The sequence below is a fragment of the Eumetopias jubatus genome, unplaced genomic scaffold, assembly GCF_037043125.1.
Source record: "Eumetopias jubatus isolate StellerSeaLion01/CBP00866 unplaced genomic scaffold, mEumJub1_p1.0 scaffold_2, whole genome shotgun sequence".
Lineage (NCBI taxonomy): Eukaryota > Metazoa > Chordata > Mammalia > Carnivora > Otariidae > Eumetopias > Eumetopias jubatus.
In genome coordinates, this window is record NW_028274808.1 from 182,621,403 (window position 1) to 182,647,412 (window position 26,010).

The window sequence follows — 26,010 nt, forward strand, 5'->3', positions numbered from 1 at the left end:
TTTTCTCCACTTAATCTGCCTTTATATATTTTTTTAAGCCTCTTGGATTTAACATATATTTGAAAAATTAGGCTTGACTGTTTCGGGTCATGAAGTAGGCAGTGGGAGAGAATGCCTAAGAAGGGTTCTAATTAACACTGGACAAGCTAATCAGGCCTCTGGTGTGGTTTTATGCACCATTACAAGGATTTTAAGTTCTGTATCCTAGGTGTTTGGTCCATAATTAAAGGCCAGACCTTCTTAGTCACTTCCTCAAGGTTTTCTAGAGAATAAAATGAGATGTGTGTAGTAGTTTCCTTTAAACCCATAAAAAATACTACAGGAATTTTGGAGATATAATAAATCCACAGACTACTAGAACATTTTGAAGAAGATGTGATTTTTGGATTCATGGTTCTTGATTGACTGATTTTTTTTTCTTATTTCTTTTTTTTCCCCCTCTTAAATGAGCTACCCCCTCCCCAACTTTCCAAAATGTACTCTACCTCATCTTTTGGTCACTTTTAATTTTGTCACCTTTTGGACATGGGGTATATTAGGAATCGTTTGCAACGGATATTTCAAGGAGAGAAAGGGAGGGCGTGTGTGTATGTGAGTGTGTGTGTATGCATGTGTGAGTGTGTGCAGGACTGAGTGTGTGTGTGTGTGTGTATGCGTGTGCCGCACTAAGCACAGGTCTGGGGCTCCTTGTGTGTTGGCACGGTCTGAACTTCTTGATTTGTTTGTGCTCTGGGTCTTTACTCCAATAGCTGGACACATTTATCAAACTTTGTTTTCTTGCCCAAGGTTTAGAATTTAGTGACTCATATTCATGGTCTGTGAAGTAATTCGCCCGCCAAAAGGTACGGGGAAGATGTTATAATGTTCAGCAGACACCGCATCTCAGTATCCAGCCTCGCCTCCTCAAAAGAGACCAACTGCAGTGAGCCCCAGAGAATCCAGTTATTCTCGTGTGCGTCTGTGGTTATAGGGCTGATTTACTTCCAGATCCCTGTGAGTCATAGCCACCCACCCCCCACCCCCGCCCCCGGTCGTCAACATTAGGGCCAGCTTACTCATTTGATAATGACACCAGGCATCTTGGGAAACTCAGAGGCCACTGTTCCCTTGATGTGTGGTGAAGAATGGCTTAACCCTTCATTTTTTTTCTTTTATTCATTATGTCACTCGCTGCTCCAACACTTCTAACACCTTCCAAATCCATCCTAACCTCCTTGCCATGGTGGGCTAGGCCCTCCAGTATCTGGCCCCTTACTGATTTCTCTAGCCATGTCTCTTGCCACTAGTCACCTCATGCTTCAGTGCCACAGCACTAATTTCAGCCCTTTCGTGGAGCTCTACTGCCTTGTGCCTCAGGGCCTTTGCACCTGCTGTTGGCTCTGTCTGGGATACTTTTCCCGTTTACTTCTCTCTCCAACTCCTGCTCATCTGGTCTTAGGTCAAATGTAGCCTTCTTCAACTCTTAGGGCAGGTCCTGTGCATGCCCACAATGCTCTGCTCTTTCCCCTCTGCTTACACTTTATGGCACCCTTGCCCCCAAAGAGTAAGCTCTTTGCAGGCAAAATTCCTGACTGGTATACTGCTTTTTTGCTAGGAATTAGCACTCTTAGTTCCTGGTACATAAACATTACTTAATAAATCTTTATTGAAGGAATGGAATGGAGTAAATGAATGAGTGAATGAATAAACTGAATGAATGAAGAGAAGGAAAAGAAGAGCAAAAAGATTCAAGAAAGAGGAAGAGGAGAACAAAAAGGGCAAAGAATACAAGAAAATAAGCAGACTGAGAAAAGAAGCTGTGGTTGTCACCAGTAACTCCATTCACAGGCCGAGAAGTAGTTTCGAAATTTGGAGAAAGGAGCTAGAAAAGCAAACTTTCATGTAAGAAAAAGCAAAACCAAAGCAAACCCCCAGTATGAGGCCTTGGGAAGCCCTTGTGGAGAGAGCAGAGTGTCTGAGGCTGAGCCTTGGTGGACTCAGGGTAAAAGCCCTGCTCATAGGCTACCTCAGGCCTGTGAAATTCAAGAACACTTAGTAACTGCTGTTGTTGGACTCCTGACTACCCCCGCCCAACCCACCCCATTCCAAACAGAAGGGCCAATGGCATCATTTTATGAGCGGCTGTTAAAGCAGGAGATTTTTATATCCAAGTTGCCATTTTAACTCATGACCCTTATCCATATTTTGGGAAGCCCAGATTCTAGATGTTAAGTACATTTAAGAAACAAGGTGATAGGAAATTACTTGCCTTGGATATTTTAAGGTAGACTAATTTTTCCATTTGTTCAGCTAGAGCCTTATAAGCCTACGTGCCATAAAGCATTTTCAAACAGCCTCTTGAAAGATTTGTTGCCACCCTGGCTTACAAGCAGCTTAGTCGTCCTATGGGGTTGCGAGGGTGGGGGGGTTCTGTGATAGGGTGGGGGTCCCATGATCAAACACCACCTGCCATCTCTTTGAACTGTGCCCAAGAATTTCTCGGAGCTCTTGGGTGGACACAAACCCCCAGTCCAAGCTAGAAGAGAGGCCTGAGAAGGGAAACTTACCAGACACCCTCCGTTTCCTTGATAATTATAGTTCTGAAGGGTTAATGAGGACAGAGGAGGCACGCAGGAAAGGGAGGACTCACATCTCCACAAATCACCCTGGGAAGAGCTTTTCATGGGTGGTAGATTGCCCTGGGCTCTCAGGGTGTCAGTCTGTGAGGAGTAAGGACCCATTAGGTGGAAAGACCCAGACAATGTTGGGGCCTTAAGTCTAAAAAAGAGCCCACCAGGAGAATTGCAGCTTTCCTTCCCGCCCAAGAGGACTGCTTGCTCCTCTTCTGGGGATTTAAAAGAGTGGATTTAGGGAAAGAGGACCAGGAGGAAGAAGGGGTTCTCTGAGAATTTAAGGATTAGTAAGAGTCAATCAACAAAACTAGCAGAACACATTTGGATCAGATAGCCAGAGATGAGCTGGTAGACCAGCTCTCCAAAAGAGGAAGGCTGGCTGACAGCACTTTGCTGATTTTTATAACAAATCATGAGGCCACTGACATGAAGGCACTGAGCTGGGAGTTGGAAAGACTGGCACTCCAGGAAATGCCAGCTTCCAGCCTTGGCAATGTCAAGTGGTGTAGAGAAATATAGGCCAAGAGGTCCAACTTTGGAAATTGTTAGACCCAGATTTATAGTCTAGCTCTGCCAGTGGTTGTTTTATGGCCTTGAGCAGGTCAGTTTTCTCTCTGGGCCTCAGCTTCCTTATCTTGAAAATGGAAACAATTATACCTCACATAGAATTGTTGTCAGGTTTTATCATTTATACATCCACACATAGTTGGGGTCTTGCCACATACTGCTTAATGTTCTAGGAGCTGTGGATACACCAAGGAATAACAAAGACAAGGTACCCATTCTCATTGAGCTTATATTCTAGTTGGGGAGGCATAAGAACTCTAGTTCGGGAGACATAAGAAAATAAAATACATAAGATCATCAGACAGGGGTTAGTGCTGAGAAGAAAAGAAAGCAGGACAAGGAGATTTAATGATCAGGTGTGTGTGTGTAATACTCAGTGTTTGTAAAGGGCATAGCGTAGTGCCTGGCACCGAGTAAGCGTTCCATGAAGGGTAAATATTGCTAGTATCTTAGCATGACCTGGGGCCAGATTGGCTTTGGAATTCTCTTGTGCAAGTATTTTACCAGGAAGCTCAGGTCTTCCTTCCTGTTGATCAACTGTTTCCAGTGAGCTGGGTATGTACCTCCCGATAGAGACAGAAATTGTAGCGAGAAGCCTGGCCTCTGGAAGATGGATCCCCAGACTCAGCACTCCTTATAACCACCCCAGACTTTGCCAGCACCAAGAATGCTTGCTTTGGTGCAGAGCTCCTGGAAGCTTCCTTGCATTTTGTGTGCCCCTTGTAGAATAAGTACCTAATAGAGTATGTCAGGAACAGGAACTCATGTTCCCATTGAGACAGCCAGAACTGGGTTTTCTTGTCCATTTGCTTTTGTTTTTCTCCATGTGACAGATTATGGCACTTTATCCCAGAAGAACAATAATGCAACACAAGGTATTCAAAAGCAAGGAAGTTCAGGTGGACAGTGGCTCCTACCAGTGTCCCATGTCCACATTTCCTGGGCCCCCACTGGGCCAACTTAAATGTAGCTATTTGCGATATTGCATAAACACGGGGTTTTGCCCTTAATAATGAGCTTTATGTTACACCAGCTGATGGTCTTTAAGCACCTCTGTTTTATCTGGCATTGGCACCATAAAACGATAGAGCTCTTCTGTGAACATACCTCTATTGACATGGGACTTTTGGATGGTTTCAGAGAGCAAACCAATTAAGTCAAGCCACTAGCCGATAAAGACAGACTAATGAGTATGCAGGTGACTAAAGTTTTTTTTTTTTTTTTTTAAAGAAAAGAGTGCTCAGCTGCGGCTGTTTGTAATGGTCCAGGATGAGGTATCAGAAAGCTCTTTGCAAACTGTTCCTCTTTATGCTTCAAAGGAAAGGAGAGATGTCCCAGTCTGTAGGAAACCCAAATGAAGAGAGCACTCTAATGAAAAGCTCTTACCTTGGGGCATTATAGAAATTAATTACAAAGAATTAAAATGAGTGATAAGGGCCCTTCGCCTGCTTGAGCCCCAGCATATCTTATTCTAACTGGAATCTTGATTGTGAACCATAGACAACGCTCAGTTAGTTCAGCAAGCAGCCAGAGTAGAGCAGTATTCCCTAATGTCTTACTGTCAGATGAATTAGACACATTGGGTCTCAGAGACCATATTGGAGCCTGTCTTGCCTTCTATGAGCACATAGCTTGAGTGGCCCATGAGACCATTAGTTTTGGACACCCATCCCATAGACCAGGCATTGTAGTTACTTTTCATTTTTTACTTTTCTTAAGTAATATTTACTCTTTTTTTAATTTAAAATCAATTTAATTAACATCTAGTGTATTATTAGTTTCAGAGGTAGAGTTTAGTGATTCATAGAGAGCAGGTTCTGGGAGATAGCCGCACAAGACTCCTTTTACAGTACACCATATCCAAATCACACTCAAGTACAAAGACATTGAAGCACCTTACAAATGCTTGGTGGGGCCCTATAAAGACTGTGGCTCTGAGGTTAATGTGTACTGAACTGGCTGAAGGTAATTCAGGGGCTTCCTGTGTGATCTTGGGCCAGTTGCTTGACTTCTCTGGGTCACAGTTGTTCTCATCTTTGGTACAATGGAGATAACAGTTGTATTTGCCTTATAGAGCATGGTTCAGTGCAAATCATTTCAACAGAGCTTTATTGAGAACCCAACTATATGCTCTATGGATGGGGCAGTAAACACTGAATCCCTGCTTTCATGGAGCTTCCATTCTAGTAGGGATAGATGAACAGTAATCAACTAAACAAATAAATATATTCTATTTCACAGATTCTGAGATGCAGGTTTTCACATTTGAATATCTCTGATAAAAAATAATCAGTGGTATCGTGTTGTTAACGATGGACAATTTTTATTCTTTTTAGAGGTATATAATGGTGGGTCTTAAAGTGGAGGGGAGTTTTTTTTTGTTTAAGATTTTTTAAAATTTATTTTAGAGAGAGAAAGCGTGAGCAGGGGAAGCGGCAGAGAGAGAGAATCCCAAGCAGACTCCACACTGAGCACAGAGCCCGACGTGGGGCTCGATCCCATGACCCCGAGATCATGACCTGAGCCGAAATCAAGAGGCAGATGCTCAACTGACTGAGCTACCCAAGCGCCCTTGGAGTTTTATATTTGATGAAATACAGTATAATATTTCAGAGGATGTTTAATGCTAAGTGAAAACATGACTTAGAGTACATTGGGGTGCAGCCAGGGCATAATGGGGACACTATTTATATTGGGTGGTCGGGGAAGGCTTATCTGCTCACATGCCCTTTGCCAAGAAACCTGAAGGATGTGTAGCGGGAGGTGGTCAGTAACGGAGGGATAAAGTGCACAGCCCTGAGGCAGGGACAAGCTTGGGATGATAAAGGCATGACAGGGAGGCCAGTGCACCCTTTATGAGAATTAAATATGAAAAGTTGTACAAAGCACTTGACACAGAACACGCTCCACTGGGGGAACGCTGTGTGGTAGCTGTCGTAGTTATGGAGAGAGGCGGCAGAGCATCAACTCCAGGACCCTAGACTGCCAGGGTGGACCTCCCAGCCCTGCCATCTGCCGGGTTTGTGATGTGGGCAGGTTACTTTACCTCATCAGAAAATGGAGATACAACAGTGCCTCACAGGTGCCTTGTTGGGCTTAACCGGGTTCATGTGTGTAAGCACTGAGGCCAGGGCTTGGGGTGTGGGAAGACCCACATGTGTGTTCACTTTAAGTGGTAAGAGATTGCAACCTTCAGAGAGGGGGCGCTGTGGCTCACTGAACTCAGCGTGGACTCAGGGCAAGAGTCTTGACTTCAGAGCCTGTGTCAGCCTTCTGTGGGGTGTGTGGGGGGGTCTCTCCTGTAGAGGACATGACAGTGTCTGCCTCCTGGAATCATAGGAAGCATCAAATGAGAGCCCTTCTATGTTTAAGAAGCATTTAAGGACCCCTCCACTTAGCCAGACACCACTGTGGGTACCAGGGATTCCAGGGCACTTGATAAGGGATGTTCCTTGTGGTGGAGCTGACGGTAGGGAGGGCACGAGAGACGGATGAGATCATTTCTGGTAAGTATGATGAAGACAGTGGGGTCGGGTGGTATGAGGGAGAGCCACTTCGGGGTGAAGTGCTCTCATCATGGTATCCAGGGAAGCCTTCACAGAGGAGGTGACATTGGATCTGAGACCTGAAGACAGGAAGGAGGTGGGTTCTGGATAGACCAAGAGGATGTGCAAAGGCCCCGGGGGCAGGCACAAGCATTTATGTTTGAGGCATTGACAGCCAGCCAGGCTAGAGAACAGAGAAAAGGCAAGTGGCTGGAGATGGAGTCAGGAGGCAGGTGGGGAGCAGCTCACGTCCTCATGTTGTGCCTCATCAACCTGACTAAAAACTCTGGCATTTGTTCCAATGCAGTGAAAAGCCACTGAAGATACGATGTGTCGGAAAAGCTTCTAGCACATTGTTTGGCTCAAATTGGGTGCTGGTTACTCTGGAGACATTGATATACCCACTAATGAGTGTGCGTGATGATCTCCAGAGCCTTCGGAGGAAGACAGTGAAAACAACTGTATTTTGTTTGTTTGTTTGTTTGTTTGGCCTTTTTTTTTTTTTTTAGCGATAAATTCTTTTGTTTAAAGCTAGAACTGGATTGTCCTATAGATCTAGGAATTTGGACTCTGGTCTACACGATAGAGTTGCCCACTGGAGCCTTTTTAAGCAATTATGTCCAATTTTACCAAGGGTATTTCAAAAGGTCAGAGGGCAGTTGGAGAGCATATGGAGAAAACCAACAGGAAAAGTAAAGATAGGCAGGGCCTTGTTTATTAAGTTGGCAGGCATGGCACTATGCCAGATGAATGTCTAATAAATGCCTTTTGATGCTGACCTCGCCCTAGGTGGGCTATTTGCAGCAATACACAAGAACTGGGGGTGAGGGAGGGCTAGCATCCACTTCCTGTTAGCAAATCTTTCATCTGATCCTCCTAGTGACCCTGACAAATAGAGTCTCTGCCTAAGAATGATAACTATACCAACTGTAACTGGGGATTGCACTTTTAAAGCTCTTTGGAAAGTTACATCAACAGTGATCATTGCATTGTAGCTGCGCTTCGTGAGGGTAGAGACCACCCCCGCCCCAGTCTGGCATTATGCAGTGTACAGGATGGGCAGCCGTATGTAGCTGTCCTGTCTACAAAATAGCATTTATCCTTATTACAAACTGAAGGTGTCCCCCCAAAATTCGTATGTTGACACCTAACCCCCAATGATCGGTGGGCCTTAGGGAGGTGATCAGGTCATGACAGCATAGCCCTCATGAATGGGATTAGTGTCCTCATAAAAGAGACCACAGAGAGCTCTTCTGCCTCTTCTGCCAAGTGTGGATACAGCAAGATGGTTGTCTGTGAATGAGGAGGCAGGCACTCACCAGAGATGAAATCTGCCAGTGCCTTGAGCTTGGATTTCCTCGCTTCCACAACTAGGAGAAATGCATTTCTGTTGATCAGAAGCCACCCAGTCTACAGTGTCCTGTTATAGCAGCCCAAACAGACTAAGGCAGGAGTTGGTCCTGAGAACTGGGATGCTGCTAGAACAAATAACAAATGTGGAAGTGGATTTGGAACTGGATAATGGGTAGGGCTGGGAGAGTTTGGAGGTGTGTGCTAGATAAAGCCTACATTGCTGTGAATGGACCATCAAGGGCGATTTTGGTGAGGGCTCAGGAAGAAAAGAGGAGAGTTGCAAAGAAAGCCTACATCGTCTTGGAGAATACCGAAGTAATCCTGAAGAGGATGTTGGTAGAAATATGGACAGTGAAGGCCATGGATGAGGCCCCATAAAGAACTGGGGATGAATTGGAAACTAGGGGGAGGGCCGTCCTTGTTATGCAGTACTCAAGAACTTGGCTGAATTGTGTTTGAGTCCATTGTTTTATGGAGGGTAGAACTTGTGACCAGCAAAATTTGATATTTAGCTGAGGAGATCTCTAAGTAGAGTGTTGAGAAATGGCTTGGTTTCTCCTGATTGCTTATAAAATACAAGAGAGAAATGATTTGAAGATGGGATTGTTAAGCAAAAAGGCCCCAGAACGTAAAGATTTGGACAGTCCTCAGCCTATCTGTAGTGCAGAATAAATGAGACCAGCAAGGGGATGGCCAGGTGACCATCTGACAAGCAGATAAGTACTGACCAGCCAGCTCAGACAGAAGCCAGGGGTGGTTCTTAAAGACAATGAAAGAATGGACATGAAGGCAAATCTGAGATCACCCAGTCTGCATGGTGTGCATGGGCCTGGGGTCACAGCAGCCTGGTTACAAAAGATGGGGCCACCTGGACCTGCAGGGCCAGTAGAGAGCCACCGTGGGGTTGTCCTACCAAGTCGTGGGGGTGAGGTTGCCACCCCTAGTGGGTCCGAAGGCAGAACATCGAGCCAGGGAGGATGATTCTTGAGCCTTAAGGTTTAACAGTTTGTTCTGCTCAGTTTTGGACTTCCCTAGGACCCGTCAGCCCTTTCTTCTTTCCTGTTTCTCCCTTTTGGAATGGGAATGTCTATCCTCTGCCTGTCCCGCCTTTATATTGTGGAGGAACACAGATCGTCTGGTTTCGCAGGCTCACAGCTTGGAGAGGTTTCCCTCAGGACGAATCATACTGGAGTCTCACCTGTATCTGATTTGGATGCTATTTCAGTGAGGCTTTGGACTTTAGACTTTGGGGGCTGTCGAGATGGAATGAATATGTTACGTATGTGAGAAGAACATGAATTTTAGGGCGCCAGGGGTGGACTGTTTAGAGACTGAATATTTGTGTCCCCCCACAAATTTGTATGTTGAGATCCTAACCTCCAATGGGATGGTAGCAGGAGGTGGGGCTTTTGCGAAGCGATTGGGTCAGGAGGGGGCGCTCTCATGAATGGAACGGGTGTCCTATAAAAGAGGCCCCGGCATCTCTGTCCTCTCCTCCACTACATGAGGACACAGCAAGCCGATGGCCATCTCTAAAGCAGGAAGCAGACACCACATCCTCTCAGCACCTCGATCTAGGACTCCCAGCCTCTAGAACTGCGAGAAATAAAGACTTGTTGTTTAGAAGCCATCAGTCTGTGGCAGTCCGTTTCAGCAGGCTGGATGGATGAAGACAATCCCCATTTTCAGATAAACAGATGTCACCTGGGGCCCAACAAGGTTAGATGACTTGCCAAGGTGGCATGACGAAGACGAGCGGCATCGGGATCTGAACACAGGTAACACCTGCGAATAGCAGCTGGTCCTGCCCCTGGCTACCTGTCACTGTCGACAGGGGAAGAGGGGTTCAGGCAAGCGAAGACCGGATGAGGAGAGGATGTGGAGGGCCGAGGGGTGAAGCCTGAGAAGAGATCGTGGAAGGGAGTGAGTCATTCCGACTGGGGGCCCCCAAGGAGGACCAGAGTTTGAACAGGGCCTCCACAGAGGGGTCGGACTCCATCCATGGGGTGGGGGGGGGCACCCAAGAGCCATTTGGCCACGTGGTTTTGTGGACGCGTCCCGCCGCCACATCCCAGCTGCAGCTGCTCCTTAGCCATAAGCTGACGACTCACACCCATAATTCATTCATAAACGTTTATTTCCATCTAAATCAGCAAATGAATACATCTATTGGTGGCATGCATGCGCCTCGCATGCATTTCTCTGGCTGGCGCAGGGAGGCTGGCCGTGGAGTTTTGATGGCCCCGTTTGGGGGAATTAAGTGCCCCGAGCAGTTGCTTCATAGCCATTTCCAAGGTGGGACATCAACATCATTGCCTGTGGTCTACAGATAAGGTTGGCTCTGGAGCTCTGCTTCCTCCAGCTTGGAAGGAAGACTGGACCTCCCCAGCGGGTGTATATATGGGGACGCTCACGTGGAGGATGACAATGATGACAGTCATAACAACAATCGTGTTCGCAGCTGACGGTGTACACTTTTTGTATTCCGGGGGCTGTGCTAAGCATTGCAGAAAAATCCCTTCCTCTCTTAGGATTAGGTCCTGAAGTCAGCACTTGAGAGACAAAAACGTGTCTCACCACCGTTCCCCGTGATGGTCCCTTAAATTGTCCATAAAGCTCAGGGCGTGTGGCATTTAGGTTCCCGAACCGGGTGGTATGGATAAATATGAACAATGTGATTGTGTCTTAAGGTATTAGCAGCCACTGTCCCACACCCCTCTGTCCAGGACCCTGAAAGCAGGGGTGCGTAGTGACCCAACTTAAAAAATCTTGCTTGCTTCATCCTCTCTTCTCCGTGGCTCTCTCCCCTCTTTTTACCTTCCTGCACCTCTCTGCCAAGCATGGATATTTGAACCCTTGAGTTAAATGCTTAAAGCAACTCCACTCCTCAGTTCATGCTCATAGCAAGCCTCCCTGCACCCCCCACCCCCGCCCCCGGAAGCTATACTGTTACTGCTTCAGTGGAAGATACTGCAGCTCAGGGAAGGTCAGGCCTGTGCACAGTTGCACAACCAGCAGACTGTGGAGCCCGGACCCAGACCCCAACCAAGACAGACTGCAGAGCCTGCGAGGCTGTCGCCCTGGAAGGCAGGAGAACTCTTCCTGCCGCATCCCTACCACAACCCCCTCCTTGGGCCCCTTCAGCTGGTTGCACTTGAGTTTGACCAACTAATTGATCCAGCTATTACCAGTGTGGGCCTCACTTTTTAAAAATAAATGTTTCAAGCAGTCCAGCCCTGCAATTTAATAGGCAATATTGTATGCATATTAAACACCAAATGATTGTTAACATATTTATTGAAGCTTAACAGGCATCGGGCATATAAAAGATGACTCTCTTATATGGCTGTCAGACCTCAATAAACATGTTTAATAATTAATTGGCGTTAAACAAACATAATTGTGTGATTCTAAATTAGGTGTTCAGTGAAGCGGTCTATGCATGGGAAACCACAGTAGTGTTTTATTACTTCAAGTTCAAGCTGTCAGTCTGGTTTTCACATATCAAGAGAAGCGCCCCCCCTTCCCCCGTTCCACACCGTGTCAAAGGCCTCCTGTGTCCTCATGCTGAAAAAGGCACAAGCCCTCTCGTTCCTGGACCCTTTGATCTGAGAAACGTTTCTCATTTGGTTAGCTGTTTGTCTTTCTGCATATCCACTTGGGGTTCTTAGCTGTTTCTCAGCTAAGAAATTGTGTGATGTAGAAGATGTTTTCACATACCAGCTTTCAGTCGAATTAACCAGTTCTGCCATAAACTCCATCTCCCCCCAATACAGGTGATTCACATTATTCTCGATAGCTCTGCTCTCTGAATTCTCTGCTAACAGCGAATTAGCAAATACCGAACCATTGCTCCTAGGGGAAATGCAAGACTAGGTTCCTCACAGCCTCTGGTCACAATATTTTTTTTTAGTCAATTCACACAGAACTTTCTTTTATGTGTGTTTCTGTGTAAAGCCATCTCACTTAGCCTATACTGTTGATTCTTTAACATTGAACGCAGGACCTGTAGCACTGTAACTCACACCTGGCGTGTATTCTCCTCAGGCACCTCACAACCTTCGTGTGCCTAGGAACACGAGACATCCCTCCAGCACTGTGCATTTTAAACAGCAAAACACCAACAAAAAGCACAAAAGCATGAACAAACAGGGCACTGAATAGACCCTGAAAGGGACACTTGTTTGCAGTATGAGAACTAAAACACGAAGGTAGAGCGTTGCTTTGTTCTACCTCAGCTGGGAATGCTCCTGTCGGATGAGTCTCGTATTTGCAACTTTGTACTTACCTGCACATGTCTTGCCCATGATGCAAAAATGCCACGAATGTTGGTTTTGAGATTACAGATAAATGTACAGGTAAGTAAATTCACACATTCGGGATCCTTGAGTAATGAGGATCAACTGTACTCAGATTCCATGAAGCACAGCCGTCTGTATACCTGAGTATCCTACGTCCTCTGCCGGCCCTTTGTACAAGCTGCCCAGAGCATTGTCTGCTCAGATGCTTTAGCGCATAGTAGGTGCACAATAAATATTGGTCACGTTCGGTTGAGTGGTTTTCAAATAAAGACCCAAAATAGATATCGTTTGAAGATGTTCTTTGCTGTTTTTAGGCACCATTGTTTTCCGTGGTCATTGCTGGTATTTATTGTCTCAAGCTAGTTAATATTCTACCTTGGCTTTTAACTTTCTCTCACCTGCCCCTAAATCCTTTAGAGACTTGAAAATCCATTTTCTTTGCAGGCCACGAACCCCTTAAGATCCGTGTTGGAATGAGGAAGAGCATGCCCCAAGCAGGCATTGCTGGCTGGGTCATAAAAATCTGTCTCTAGGATGTCCTCCATCTACGAAGCCCATCCACACACACCCTACAGGGAGGTGGGGAATCAGGCTTACCACCTTTTCAGAAGAAGCATCAGGAAGCAGGGCCATAACTTGAAAAAGTCAGTCTCGTGGCCACGTTTGGCACTGAGCTAGGCACGTAAGGGCTGTTCTGGCCCCATCAGATCTTCCGGGGATCACAGTTTCCATCATGGCCCTACCCGAAGGTTTGGAGTTGCACATGGAGCGAGCCTCTAGAGTCTGGGGCAGCTCTTGGTTCTGCAGGGATCCTTTGGAAAATTATATTTTGAAGACTGGAATTTTATCCATAGGCATTTAAAAACCTATAGATAAAGTCTGTCATGAAAGTCGTGTGTGCTTATTTGAAAAGTTAGAAGTTAGAGCACAGAACAGAGAACATACATGGTCTCACCATCACCAAAACACACACATTTAAAAATTGCGGTGTATTGGGTCCTTTTTTCTTTTGTGCGCGGTTCTTCGTATAATTTCAATTTTACTACAAATGAAAGTCTTCTGCTTTTTGTTCCCCGCTTAGCATGCTATCATAAGCATGTTCTGTGTTATTACACAGTTCATCACCCTTATTTCCAACAGCTGCAAACCAGCCCATTGATTGATTGCACTACACTTTGCTAGCCATCCCGCTCTCGTTAGACGTTCATTCTCGTTCTCTAGCTCTTTCTGGAAATGAGAGTACAATCTACTTTTTCTTTTTTCCTCAAGCTAGTGCATGTCTGGGATTGTTGTTAGCCCAGATTGTTAGAGACGGGGTTACTGGATCTTTGGTGGGGACATTTTTAAGGCCCTTGATGACGTAGCCTCTTTGTTAAGATGTGGGAGTGCACGCCCATCTTACTGGATGCTTCTGAAAATTGCATTACCATTTTGTTATTTTTGCTGAGTGTAAAAGAGACCCAGCATTTTTTCTTCACTGTGGTAACACTACAAAGGACCTCCACCTTCAAATGCCCAGGCCGGCGTTCCCGTTAGATTTATACTATGTATGCATGCATATAGGGGTATATGCATGTGTGTACAAACTACAATATATATTGTATATATATTTTTTTAATTCATGATATTGACATGACGTTTCTTTGTTTTGTGCCTTTCCTTAGTATTTCTTGAAAAGTCTTACCTTCCAAAACTTTCTGCCTTAATACGCTCAGGTTTTTGTTTGGATCTATTCATTTTAACACACACATTCTCTCTCTCTCTCTCTCTCCCTCTCCCTCTCCCTTTTCCTACTAATGGAAAATGCAGCTCTTGAGGATGACAATTGCCAAGCAGAGGCTCGGAGACGAAGAAATTGGCGTGCGGCACTTTGCAGCTCATGAGCGTGAAGACTTGGTTCAGCAGCTGGAGAGAGCTAAGGAACAGGTTATTGCTAACATCTGTTAAGAGTGGGGGATATGTTTGTACCGTTGGACTGTGCCCCCTGTTTCTCAGAGAGGGCGAGGTGCCTGGGATGCCAGGTGGAGGCGGAAGGAGGGTCTGAGTTGAATGCTTTTATGTTCTCCCTGCTCTGCTACTTCCCGAGCGGCCTCTTGTGGTTCTTGCTTCCAGTAGGTCTGCCCTCCTAGTTTGGGGTACCACTGCTCTGAACACAAGAAACATCCACCTCCCCCTACTCAGGATAGACAGGAAAGGAAGAAGACATGACAAACTGGCCTTCATTTGCAAGTTTCCTGAAGTGCTGAGTGATGCTTTTTAGGCAAAATCTCAATGGGTACAGAGCCCTAGTTAGGGAACAGGGAAGAGAGCCTAAACTTCATTTTCCTTCTCTTACTAATTGGTTTTGAAGAGCGGAACAAGATTTCTGGGTCTGGAGTAGCTGGAGAAGGTATGCACATGCAAGACCCCGGCTGCTATTGCTAGTGTCTGGATTTGCCCTCTCCGAGCCTCTTGCTTTGGGGCATGCTGCACTTGGGAAGGGATCGGTTCTGCTCCCAAGCTGCTGCCCCTGCCCAATCTTAGACATCACAAGCGTCTGGCAGGGACTTACTTCCTTCCCTGAAGCTTTTACCCAGCGTGTGGGTGCTTGTGGTTTCATAGCATACACGGGTGGGATGAATATGCTCTGTCAGAGTCGGTCAGCCAAGCAGAAGCCTCCATCTCTGGCCATAAAATGACATCTGAAGAACATCTTAAGTAAGGACACTTCCTTGGTTTCAGATTGAGTCTCTGGAGCATGACCTGCAGGCCTCGGTGGATGAACTTCAGGACGTTAAAGAAGAACGGTCTTCCTACCAGGACAAAGTGGAGAGGCTCAACCAGGAGCTAAACCATATCCTGGGTGGGCACGAGAACCGCATCATTGACGTGGACGCCCTCTGTATGGAGAACAGGCAAGTGGCCAGGCCTGGACACGCACTCAGGCAGGATGCTGGCCGTGAGTTCTCTGCAGCCCGAGTTACATTTGCCTTGCATTAAAAGGAAAGTCCCACCGCCAAAATGGTGATAGTAACGTCATGTATTAGCTGTAAAAGTCAGAAAAGAAGCACCACACACCTGCATGTGTGCCTCACTGACCCCTTTCTCTACCCCCCTACCCTCCCCACTCCCTGGTTGGGCAAGAAGGGTAGGGAGCCAGTGAAAGCTGCTTGGTATTGCTATCAAGGAGAGGGGAAAGAATAAGAAAATAAATTGAGAAATTCCCTTAGCTGTTTCTTTTCCCCGAGGCAAATTTCAGTGTGTGTGTGTGTGTGTGTGTGTGTGTGTGTGTCTAATTTAATGTTACGTCTGGTGTCGCCTCTCCCTGCCTGCCTTCCCAGTGGAATCATCTTAATGAGAATTATGTGAAAACTGTGTGGAGACCCCTTAGGGATCTCTGCAGAAGGCTGTTCTAAAGTGGGGTTCTGTGATTTGGGCATATTTGACCTTGATCGTCTCCATTTAAGAAGAGGTCACCAAGATGCACTTTTCTCCTCCTCTTTTGGTGGTGAGAAAGCATTGTATGTACTGGTGACTCTGGAGGCGGGTTGTTTTCTTTTTTTCTTCCCCTCCTTGCGTGTATGTTTTTTATTTTGCTCCCAAACACTTCCTAGTTGCATGTTTTCTTTCCTAGGTACCTTCAAGAGCGATTAAAGCAACTCCACGAAGAGGTCAACCTCTTGAAATCAAACATCGCCAAGTACAAGGTAGAGAATCGTGATGATGCTGGTAATGATTCACTATTGTACATCTAAATGCCATTCTATTTTAATTCCCTCTTATGTGCCAAAGACATTTGAGTGCTTGCCTGCTCTCCTGGATAGAGTAAGAGCTTTCACTGAGGTAACCAGGAGGAATTAAGCCCAAAACAACAAACACAACAAAAATAGCTTTTGCAAGAGCATCTTTGTTGCTGTCACCTGGACAGGGCACACACGGGGCCTTCCAGGATCTGGACGTGGCCACTTCACAGCCTCGGTCCACATAGAATCAGGCGTCCTATTGGCTTCTCTAGAAAATGTTCCATCATCAGACGCTATTTGTCTCATAATTATCCGTAAGAAAATGGTTTCCGAGCAACAAGAAGAAACCAAGATTGGGAAATCACAATGTGAGCGAGAATGTTCACGTCACACTGAAAGGACAGAACGTTTAAATTCTCCCACTGTTGTTTAGACTCATTCCAGCCCCATTAGTTTGATAATATCTATTTCTGCAGATGTTCATTGTGAGCATTATAATTAGAAGCATCTCCTGGGTTTCTCTGCTTTGAAAATAGATTGATTTCTCTTCCTGAGGGTAAAGTTTTATAGCAGTCTAGGTGCTTGGGAGAACCTTCTCGTTTTCCTGGCTTCCGGTGTTAGCTTTTCTTCTCCGAAGTCTCTATGCTGTTCTTCCTTTTCCATGCTGCGGGGGCCACACTTTGTGCCAGTCTATATATACACATGGAGCCACAGAAGAATGCAGCTTTTAAACTTGTATAATTAATACATGCATTTAAAAAATGTGTGTATGCATTCATTTAACAGCCTTTACTTGGTTCTTCAACGTGCCAAGCACTGGCTACACAGTCATATCAATTGTAATGTGAGGGTCTGTGATAGGAATGGTACTTTGGTGGGCACCTGTGCACCTCCTAATCTTGTGTACATGGCAGACATCATTCATCGGTCCTGGCTTTTTCCAGTCCAGCAACGGAAGCCTTCCAAAGACCAATAGTGATCTCTTGGCATCGGCAAATGAAAGGAAACCTGTTCTCCATCTCATGTCTATTCAGAAGGGGTTTCCATAACTAGTGACTTCACACATTTGATGGAGCTCTTGCTTTGAGATTTGATTTAATTTAATGAATACGCATTGAGTGCCTTTTATATATAGGAGAAGGTAATTGCTGTCATTCTGCTGGGCGCCAACTTTAAAAAAAAAAAACAACAACAACTCTCTACCAGGTCCATAAATTTCATAACTCTTTGGCAGGGATGTGGAATTTTAAAAGTTGGGTCAGCATTTGGAATTTGCCAAGGGTTCCTGTGTGCCCGATGGGAGGGTGCGTCTACTCTAAGTAGGTATTTTTCTTTTTTTCTTTTTTTTTGGCTTTTTTGATAGAGATTTGTATTTTCTCCCAATGCTACATTAGAATGCTCTCGAGAGACGGAAAAACTCAAAAGGCCAGAGTAAATCTAGCAGCAGTGCGCTGACTGGAGTCCTGTCTGCAAAGCAAGGTAGGGTTTGTTCTCTGGAGGGACTGCTTAGGACCACAGAACGCTGGAGCTCGGGCTCCGCATCTCCGTTTGTGGGTGGGGAGCCAAGGTGGTTCTTAGAACAGCCCTTCTCAAACCTTCATCTGTATCAGCATTGGCTGGAGGGCTTGTTTGAAAACACAGATTACTGCCCCCTACACACACAGTTTTTGATTTAGTAGGTCTGGGGGGCCCCAGAGAATACGCATTTCTAAAAAGTTCCCAAATGTTGCTGATGCCTGTTCTGGGATCCTGCTTTGAGAACAGCCACATTAGATGTCCTTCTAATAACAGGACCCCCTTCACATCTGGTCCCCTATCCTGTGCTCTTCCTTCAAGAGCGCTTTCCCTCCTCTGATCACCAGTTTAGCATCCCTGGGTCCGTGTTCCAGCCTCGCCGAGCTTCTCCTTTTTCTGGCCTCTGTGACCAGAATAGAAAAGTCTCACAGCTGCTGAAATCATTTTATCATGGAACATGTGCCTTTTTCAAAGAAGCTTTTATTGATTGCAATTCTGTTCCTCCTTCTTGTCGATTCTGATGAAAAATAATGATCTTCCAGGAACAGTCCAGGGGAATAAATAGCAGAGAGCTTGCTTCTGACACTTATTATTTGGGAATTCAGTTCTCAGCATAAGCCTCAGGTTGAACATGCTCACCTGGCTCACTTTCGGGTTGTCGGCCACGCAGACCAGCAACGAGCATGCGGGAGTCTTAATCAGAGCTGGAGTGGCTAGGGGGAAAAAAAAAGTGCTGAATCTCCAGCCGGCCTAATAACCAAGGCACTTTTACAAGCAACTTCTGTTTTTCCACTCAACTAAGAAAAGGATACCCTAGAATTGTTTTTAAATAGAAAACCACAATACTCCACAGAAATGTGAAGTAGCCCATGTGAGTTTAGCTCTCGATACCCTTGACAGCCAAACATCTTTGAATGGCGAGACCCAGTCTTATCACTGACGTGGGGAATGCCAGCCACATTCAAAGGCCATGCCGTAAGCCCGCAACGGCCTTCTGGATAACCCAGCCTTTCTGGATAACCCTCCGGCAACTTATTTTGAAAAACCTTGAACTCATCCCCTTTGAGCAACAAGAAATAATTACCAATGTATGAAAACATGCTGCTTGAGGAGAGTTCTTCCTACATTAGTTATAAGAAAAAAAACAACATAGGAAGTAACATAAATGTCCAGCAGAAATTAAATAAATTATTCTATATCTCTATATGGGCTCCCAAGCTGCCTTTACATTTTATGTTTTAGGAGATATTGATGATGAGGAATAGGGTTAAGCGAAAAAAGAAGAGCTTTTTCCCATTTCAGAAGAAAAAATGTATGAATCTGTATATCTATGTATAGGCATATAGAAAATGATGTTCAAAGATCTAGTGAGAGATTTAATTTTTTCTGTCTGATAGGAGTACAAACGGTGTCTTTTTTGTGGTAACTTGTAGTTTCTAAAAACATGCAGACACAAAATATATTTTGTATTTTAAATAATGTCCCTGTGATCTTGCCACCCACCGAGCATACCACACTGTAGGAAACTCTGTCACAAAGCAAGGAGCTTGGGACCAGAGTCATTGCCATTTGCAAGGCTGTGTGACCTTCAGCTGATGTTTTTAATCCATCAGTGCCTTGCTTTCCTGTCCATGAAATGGGAATAAATAATACTCCCCAGGTGGGTTTTTTTTTTTTTAATTTTGGACCTCAAATGAGTTAGTATGAAAGTGTTTTGAAAGGGTAAAATAATGGACAAATGCAAAAGATTATTATCCCTTTAAAAAACTGCTGATAAACGTCCATGAGAACTTCCTCGTTTCTGCTCAACCCTCACACTGAATTTTATTTTGTTTTATTTTGACACCCGAAGTAGATTCTTCAATACAACATCATAGCATTTAGAAGCGGGGAGCCTATCCCAGCTTCATTATCCAGGAAGAACAGACGTTGGTTTGCACTGCAGTGTTCCAGAAGGACTTAAGACTGAGCTATAAACTTTATATCCCACCTAGTTCAGGATCTGTTATCTGAAGATCACGGGTGCAGTCTCCCAGCTACTCCACAGTCCATTTCTGATCTGAAATCTCTGGCAACGGCCCTGCTGGAGACAATCCACGAGAAAAACATGGTCATCCAGCACCAGAGGCAGACCAACAAGTAGGTAGCTGGACCCTTGGTGGGTGGTGGGTGGGAGAAATGTGGGATGCTGGCTGGTGGCAGCCAGGTGGGACTGTAGGCCTTTTGGGGAGGGGAGGGAGCCCTTAAGTCTGGAAGGACACTTCTTAAACTAGAATGATGTGTCTGCATTATGACAGCATCTTAGCCATTTGCCGGAGTGGGGGAGGGGGAGAATACTACCAGCCATTACGTATTGAACACTTACTCCGGGCCCCTCACTGAGGAATGCAGATGACACGGGCCGTTTTGACAGTACCATTGCTCGGGTAACTTACCCTCTCTCTCCTGCGGGTCTCCTTCAGGGGCGGCACCTCCTCCGTGCCATCTTAACCGACAGCGTGACAATGAGGGGTTCTGACCAGGAGGAACGCCAAGCAAGGCAGCTGGGCCTACAAGGGAGTGTCATGTCACTCTTCCACAGGAGCAAAAAAGGTGGTGGGGCAGAACAATTCAAATAGAGGTCTTCCTTGGTTTTTATAAACATACCGACTAGGTGGGGCAGAGTCAAGTTAAAGTAGCCATCAGAGACACACGCAAAGCTGGAGGTGTTCAGAGAATGGTGAATAAACAGTAAGTTAAGGCAACAGACGTCGCAAACAGGCCTGGCTTTGAGGGCAAGCGAACGCGCTTGGAAGGGCCCTGCCCTTGGTCTGGAACTCCACGGTCGCCATCTTCAGATTCTTGATCCGTTTTAAACAAGGAGGCCTGCATTTGCGTTTTGCGGTGGGCCCCCCAAATTACGTAGCTGGTCCTGCTTATAAAACCTACACGCAGCACCAAAATGAAGGTGTGGAAGCGCGCAGGCTCTGAAAAGCTGGGCTTCCAGCGAGGAGGGGAGGGATGAGGGAATCGGGGTCCTGGCGGGGGTGGGGGGGGCACAGGGAGTGAGGCGACTGGAAGATGATTGAGAGTGTTGTAAAGACACAATGGAAAAGGGCAGCCGGGGGTGAAGGGGAGACCGCGCAGGAGATTAAGGTACACATAAAAGAAGGCGGGGAGCGGTGGAGGGAGTCTGGACAAACTCAGAAGGACGACAAGGGTAATTTATTGCAGAAGAAGTTTTTAAAATTCTTTTAAAACAAATCTTAACCAAGGAGTGAAACAATCAGGTGCTAAAATGCAGATACTTCTCAGGGGAGGGAGAAGAAATGGAAATCTCCCCAGAATAGGTACGAGGTCTGTTTTATCCAGCCGGTAGTGTTCCGCCTGAGCCTTCTTTGTCCTCACTGACTCCCAGTAAAGCACCACTGGGGCTCTTTCAAAACTTCTCAGGTCTTCTAAACCCTAGTCTGTTGTCAGCAGGAAACCTCAGCTGCTCTTGTACTGAGAAAATAGACGCTCCTCACCAGGAAGCCTATGGCTTACCCTCCCCTGGAACCAGTGCCTTCCACCCTCAGCCTCTTGGCTCTGGGAAACACACCGGCCCACCATCCTGTTGGTCCACAGCATCTTCCCTCCTCTGGGCCTGGCTCCCCTGTGAGCAACTCTTCCCACCTGTTCCACTCCTAACCCCCCCTCCCCCCACCCCAGCTCCTGCCTCTTCATCCAGAAACCACACGGAGCTCCCTGAACCCCCAAAGCCTTTCCTCTGCAGCTCCCCCTGAATTCCATTCATCCAGCATCTTTGTGAACAAGAAGGCCGCCTTTACTTCCTCAACAGCCACCACCTCAAAGTGTGTTCCGGGGGGCACCCGTGTCAGAATCACTCAGAGACACTGATTTTGAAATGCAGATTCAGGGGGGTTTTCTGGAGGGAACATCAGGGTTCTGGATCTGAACCAGCCCCAGGGGATGCCATATGCAGGAAAGAAGGACCACCTGGGCTTCAACACCTCCCGAGACCTCTTCCCAGATTTTTCACAGCAATCTTCCTTTGAGGGTCTCCAGTACCCGCACGCTGCACTTTCTGAGTCTGTTTCTTTTCTGATTTCCCTGCATCCCAATTCCCGTCTTGCACTCATCTCCTTGGGTTCCTCTGACTTTCTCCTCATGCCCTCGCATCCCTCCCAGGTCTCCACCAGGCCTTCTGCCCTCCTCACCCCACCTGGGAGGCTTCATCCCGCCGCCCCATCGTTGCCTCTCACTCTCTGCAGGCTCTTCTCAGAGCTCTTGTCCCCACCTCATCATCCAGAGCAGGACCCACATTTCCAACTACGAGGCTGATGATTTCCCCCATATCCCTTCAGCTCTTCACATTCAAGGAATCTAGACTGGGCCACCCACTCCTTAGTACATTTTAAGACCCTTGAAAATGCTCCTGCCCTTTGACCCACATGGTCTGCCTCTAGGAATTTATCCTAAAGAAAAAAATCAGTATGATGTCCTCAGATTCATATATAAGGTGTTCACCATGGATTCATTTGTAAGAGGGGGAAAAAACAGAAACAACCCAAATGTTTTTATTTATATTTTAGTTTGTTTTATTTTATTTTGAGAGGGGGAGAATGCATGAGTGCAGAGGGAGAGGGAGAGAGTCTCAAGCAGACTCCGTGCTGAGCGTAGAGCCTGATGCGGGCCTTGATCTCACAACCTGAGATCATGACCTGAGCTGAAATCAAGAGTCAGACCCTTAACCAACTAAGCTACCCAGGCACGCCCCCTGCAATGGTTTTAAGCTGGAGGCTGGTATAGTAAATCCATAAGATGGAATATTGTGCAGCCATAATTCAAGCATGACTTGAAGAATATTTAATGGGCTCTGCCCACCATCCTGACACTCAGGTCCAACAAACCTCCACATCATGCAGGTTGAAGCTGTCCCAAGGCCAGAACGTTTGTCCATTAGAATTGCTGTTCTCTCCCAGTACAGAGGACAGTGCTGGGCCCACAGTAAGTGCTTATGATTATTTAATGAATTGATGACGGAATCATTTTCTACTCCTTTTTCTTGTTCCCTTAATACTCTTTACAATTTTCATGGATTCAATATATAGTTCAGGTCCTTGTCATGGGACTTCAGTGTACATCTTCTAGCTGCCCTCTCTGCTTTGTTCCCACCAGACTATCACCTCTTCCTTGGGAAGACCCTCCCGTCAATCCTCCAACTGCAGACCCCCAGACCCTCCTCAGCCGCCAGCCCCCGCCAGCTACCGTTCTGATCACATCACAAGCCTCCACTAAACAGCAGGACTTTTCTTTTTTTGTTTGTTGCAAGTTTTTATTTAAATTCTAGTTAGTTAACATATAGTGTAATACAGATTTCAGGAAAAAGCAGGACCATTAAAGCAGAGACCTGCTGCCTGCCCAACTCAGTAACCCCAGGCCGTCAGGCTGAGACTCGCCTCTCAGGACACATTGATTTCCCAGCACCTTCCTACCATAACCCTACTGCAACCAGCACACCCCCAGGCTCCGTGGGCTCTCACCCTCATTGAGAAACAGACATGTTTTGCCAGGTTTAATTTTGGTTTCTTTTTTTGTTTTTGTTTTTTCAAGTTTAATTTTGTTTTAATGCACCTTGTCCTTTGTAACTATTATTTAATAATTTTGTGCCATCTCATCGTTCAAATTTTTAAAGGTTAAACATCAATGTGTCTCTAAACTACTACCATCTCTCAGACACCCAATTCTCCTTCCTGGAAGGAACCATTATTTCTTATTTCTTATGTATCCCTTTCTAAGAAACATATAACGCATTTCCACAGACACATATAAATACTCATGTATACTTGTATAAATATAGTCTTTTCTCTCTTCCTTTCTTCCTTTCTTTCTTTCTTCTTACAAATGGTAGCAAGTATTCACCAAAAAGGGGTTTTTTTTTGCTGTTCTGTACCTTGCTTTTTCCCCCCATAACAATAGATCTTAAAGATTGCTTCATATCAGTACATAAAGTACCTAATGTGCCATTTTTAAAACTTAGAAGGTCTTCGGTTTCATACTTTCAATAAATGTTTTATTTGGGGGCATGTGAAAAAAAACTATACAACAAATGGAGTGGGGGCTAGGAATAGAATCTGAATTGGGTCTGCTTACTGTGATCCCCCTTGACTTAGCCTTTTGTAGCTAAAATAATACAGTAGTTTTGTGTTGGTGGAGCATTATTAAGTGAGAATAAAGGTATTCTGTTCTGTAAGCCTGTGCTCCCCCTACTGGCTTTCCGCCGCCTGACACCCCCCTCCCCCCCCCCCCCCCCCGCCTTGAGAGGGCCCAGTGGGAGCCATCTTGAAGAACTGATGAATCCACATAGGACTTTATTTTTTGAGAGGATTTGCAAGTACTGGGCATTTTGCTTGAGGTACTCATTGCCAAAGAGTTGGCAGTTGTCTGACTGTTGCTAAAGAAGGGATGAGCTTCCTGTGATTTACCAGCAGGTAGCAAAGCAGTCATAGAAGAGACAGGTGTTGGGGCGCCTGGGTGGCTCAGTTGGTTGAGCGACTACCTTCGGCTCAGGTCATGATCCCGGAGTCCTGGGATCGAGCCCCACATTGGGCTCCCGGCTCGGCGGGGAGCCTGCTTCTCCCTCTGACCCTCTCTCCTCTCATGTTGTTTCTCTCTCGCTTGCTCTCTAGTAAATAAAGAAATAAAATCTTTGGGAAAAAAAAAAGAAGAAGAGACAGGTGTTGAAATCTTGTTTTACTGAACGCCCCATTTAGTTTTCCGGTCAACACTTTGCTGGTGGTAGGGTGCTGGTGCTGGTGGTGGTGGTGGGTACATGAAGATATACTGGCCTTTCACTGCCCTTCCTGCCATGCCAACACTGTTTACTGCTCCCCCCCCACCCCCAGCCAATGGTAAATAGCTTGGAAGTTCAAGATATTGGGAGCAGCGTAAACTGTCATGGACCAGAGGAAAGAGTCAAAAGAAGGCCACCCGGGGTGGAGGTGGGGACAGGGTAGAGCCAATCACATCTTGAGGACCAGGCTCTCCCCAAGGACCCTCACTCAGGGATTTCTGCTCCCGTGTTGTCTGGGGAGTAGGAGCGGACACACAGTGGTGGCCACCTCCCGAGTCAGGTCTGTCTTTTCAGATCCCCTCTTACGTTGTTACTATCAGAAACTACTACTGAAAATCTATCTGGAGGCCTGACATCTTGAGGATTTTCCTAGACTGCTAGGTAGACATATGCTGAAATCCCTCTTAAAGCAAATTGTAGCTAAATAAAAACCTGATTGTAAAATCTGCCCCCTCCTACCAAAAAAAAAAAAAAAAATCCTCTCTCAAACCTGTTTATGCCTCAAGCTACCGCCCTAGCTGTCTCCTTCGATTCTCTGCTAAACTACTTGAAGAGTCATCTGTATTCCCTGCTTATGGTTGCCCCTAGTCTGCTTCTCCCAACCCTGTCGCTTGGATTCTTTGGTGTCACCTCTTCCACTGTTCCTGAAACATCTCTCGCAAGGGTCAGGCATGTCCTGTAGGTGGACTTTTTCATCCAGTGTGACCACCTTCTAGAATAAGACCATCGGCCCCACCATCTCACCTGGGTCTTCTCTCCCCTTGGCTTCCTGGCCCCACGTGGCCTGGCTTTCCTCTTCCCTGGCCAGCTGTTCCTCTCTGGTCCTTTCTTGCCTTAGACGAGGGGTAATCAAGGGTCCTGTTCTTCTGACTTCTCACACTCTGCTGGTGAGCAGACTCACTTCCCAGCCTCCATGCCCATCTCTGCATTCCCAGACTTTCCTTCTCCCACATGGCCAGCTGTCTCCATGGATATCCCGTGGGCACCTCAAATTCCTCACCTACCTCGGTATTACTACTCCATTCGGCTGACTTCCCATGTCCCCCCCTGGCTTGCTGGGGCCACCACCATCACGGACTTGGACATTACCCTCCTGACTGGTCTTTCTGCTTCTCCTCATACTCATTCCCGTCCATTTTCCACTCCACATCAAGAATACTTTTCCTAAACGTCATCGTGCTGCTTCTCTGCTTAAACCCTTCCAATCTCTCACCGTTGCCAATGGTCATCGTGCTGCTTCTCTGCTTAAAACCTTCCAATCTCTCACCGTTGCCAATGCATAAAAGTCTCACCAGTCTCAACAGGGCAATAGGGTCATTCATGATCTGGGTCCTTAAAAACCACTCTGGATTCATCTCTCATTTGTCTCGCTTCCACTCTAGGGTTCTGCTGCAGTACTTGTATACTTTCAGGCCTATGTTTTGGTTCCGGACCCTCCACTTAGCAGCTGTGTTGCCCTGGGCAAGTTAGTTGACCTCTCTGAATCTCTGTTCCCTCATCCACAAACTAAGCATATTAAAGGCCCCCTCATCAGTTGTTGCAAGGGGTAAAGGAGACACT

At 46.1% G+C, this 26,010-nt stretch overlaps 1 protein-coding gene across 1 annotated transcript in view; it reads left to right on the plus strand.

Moving 5' to 3' along the window:
• Positions 1 to 26,010, plus strand: part of CCDC149 (coiled-coil domain containing 149) — a 99,562-nt gene that overhangs the window by 52,496 nt on the left and 21,056 nt on the right. The window contains exons 5-9 of the mRNA XM_088020869.1: positions 14,188 to 14,304; positions 15,100 to 15,272; positions 15,992 to 16,064; positions 17,495 to 17,579; positions 19,610 to 19,754. Of these exons, the coding sequence (XP_087876995.1) occupies positions 14,188 to 14,304; positions 15,100 to 15,272; positions 15,992 to 16,064; positions 17,495 to 17,579; positions 19,610 to 19,754 (593 nt within the window). The remainder of the gene's footprint in view (positions 1 to 14,187; positions 14,305 to 15,099; positions 15,273 to 15,991; positions 16,065 to 17,494; positions 17,580 to 19,609; positions 19,755 to 26,010) is intronic.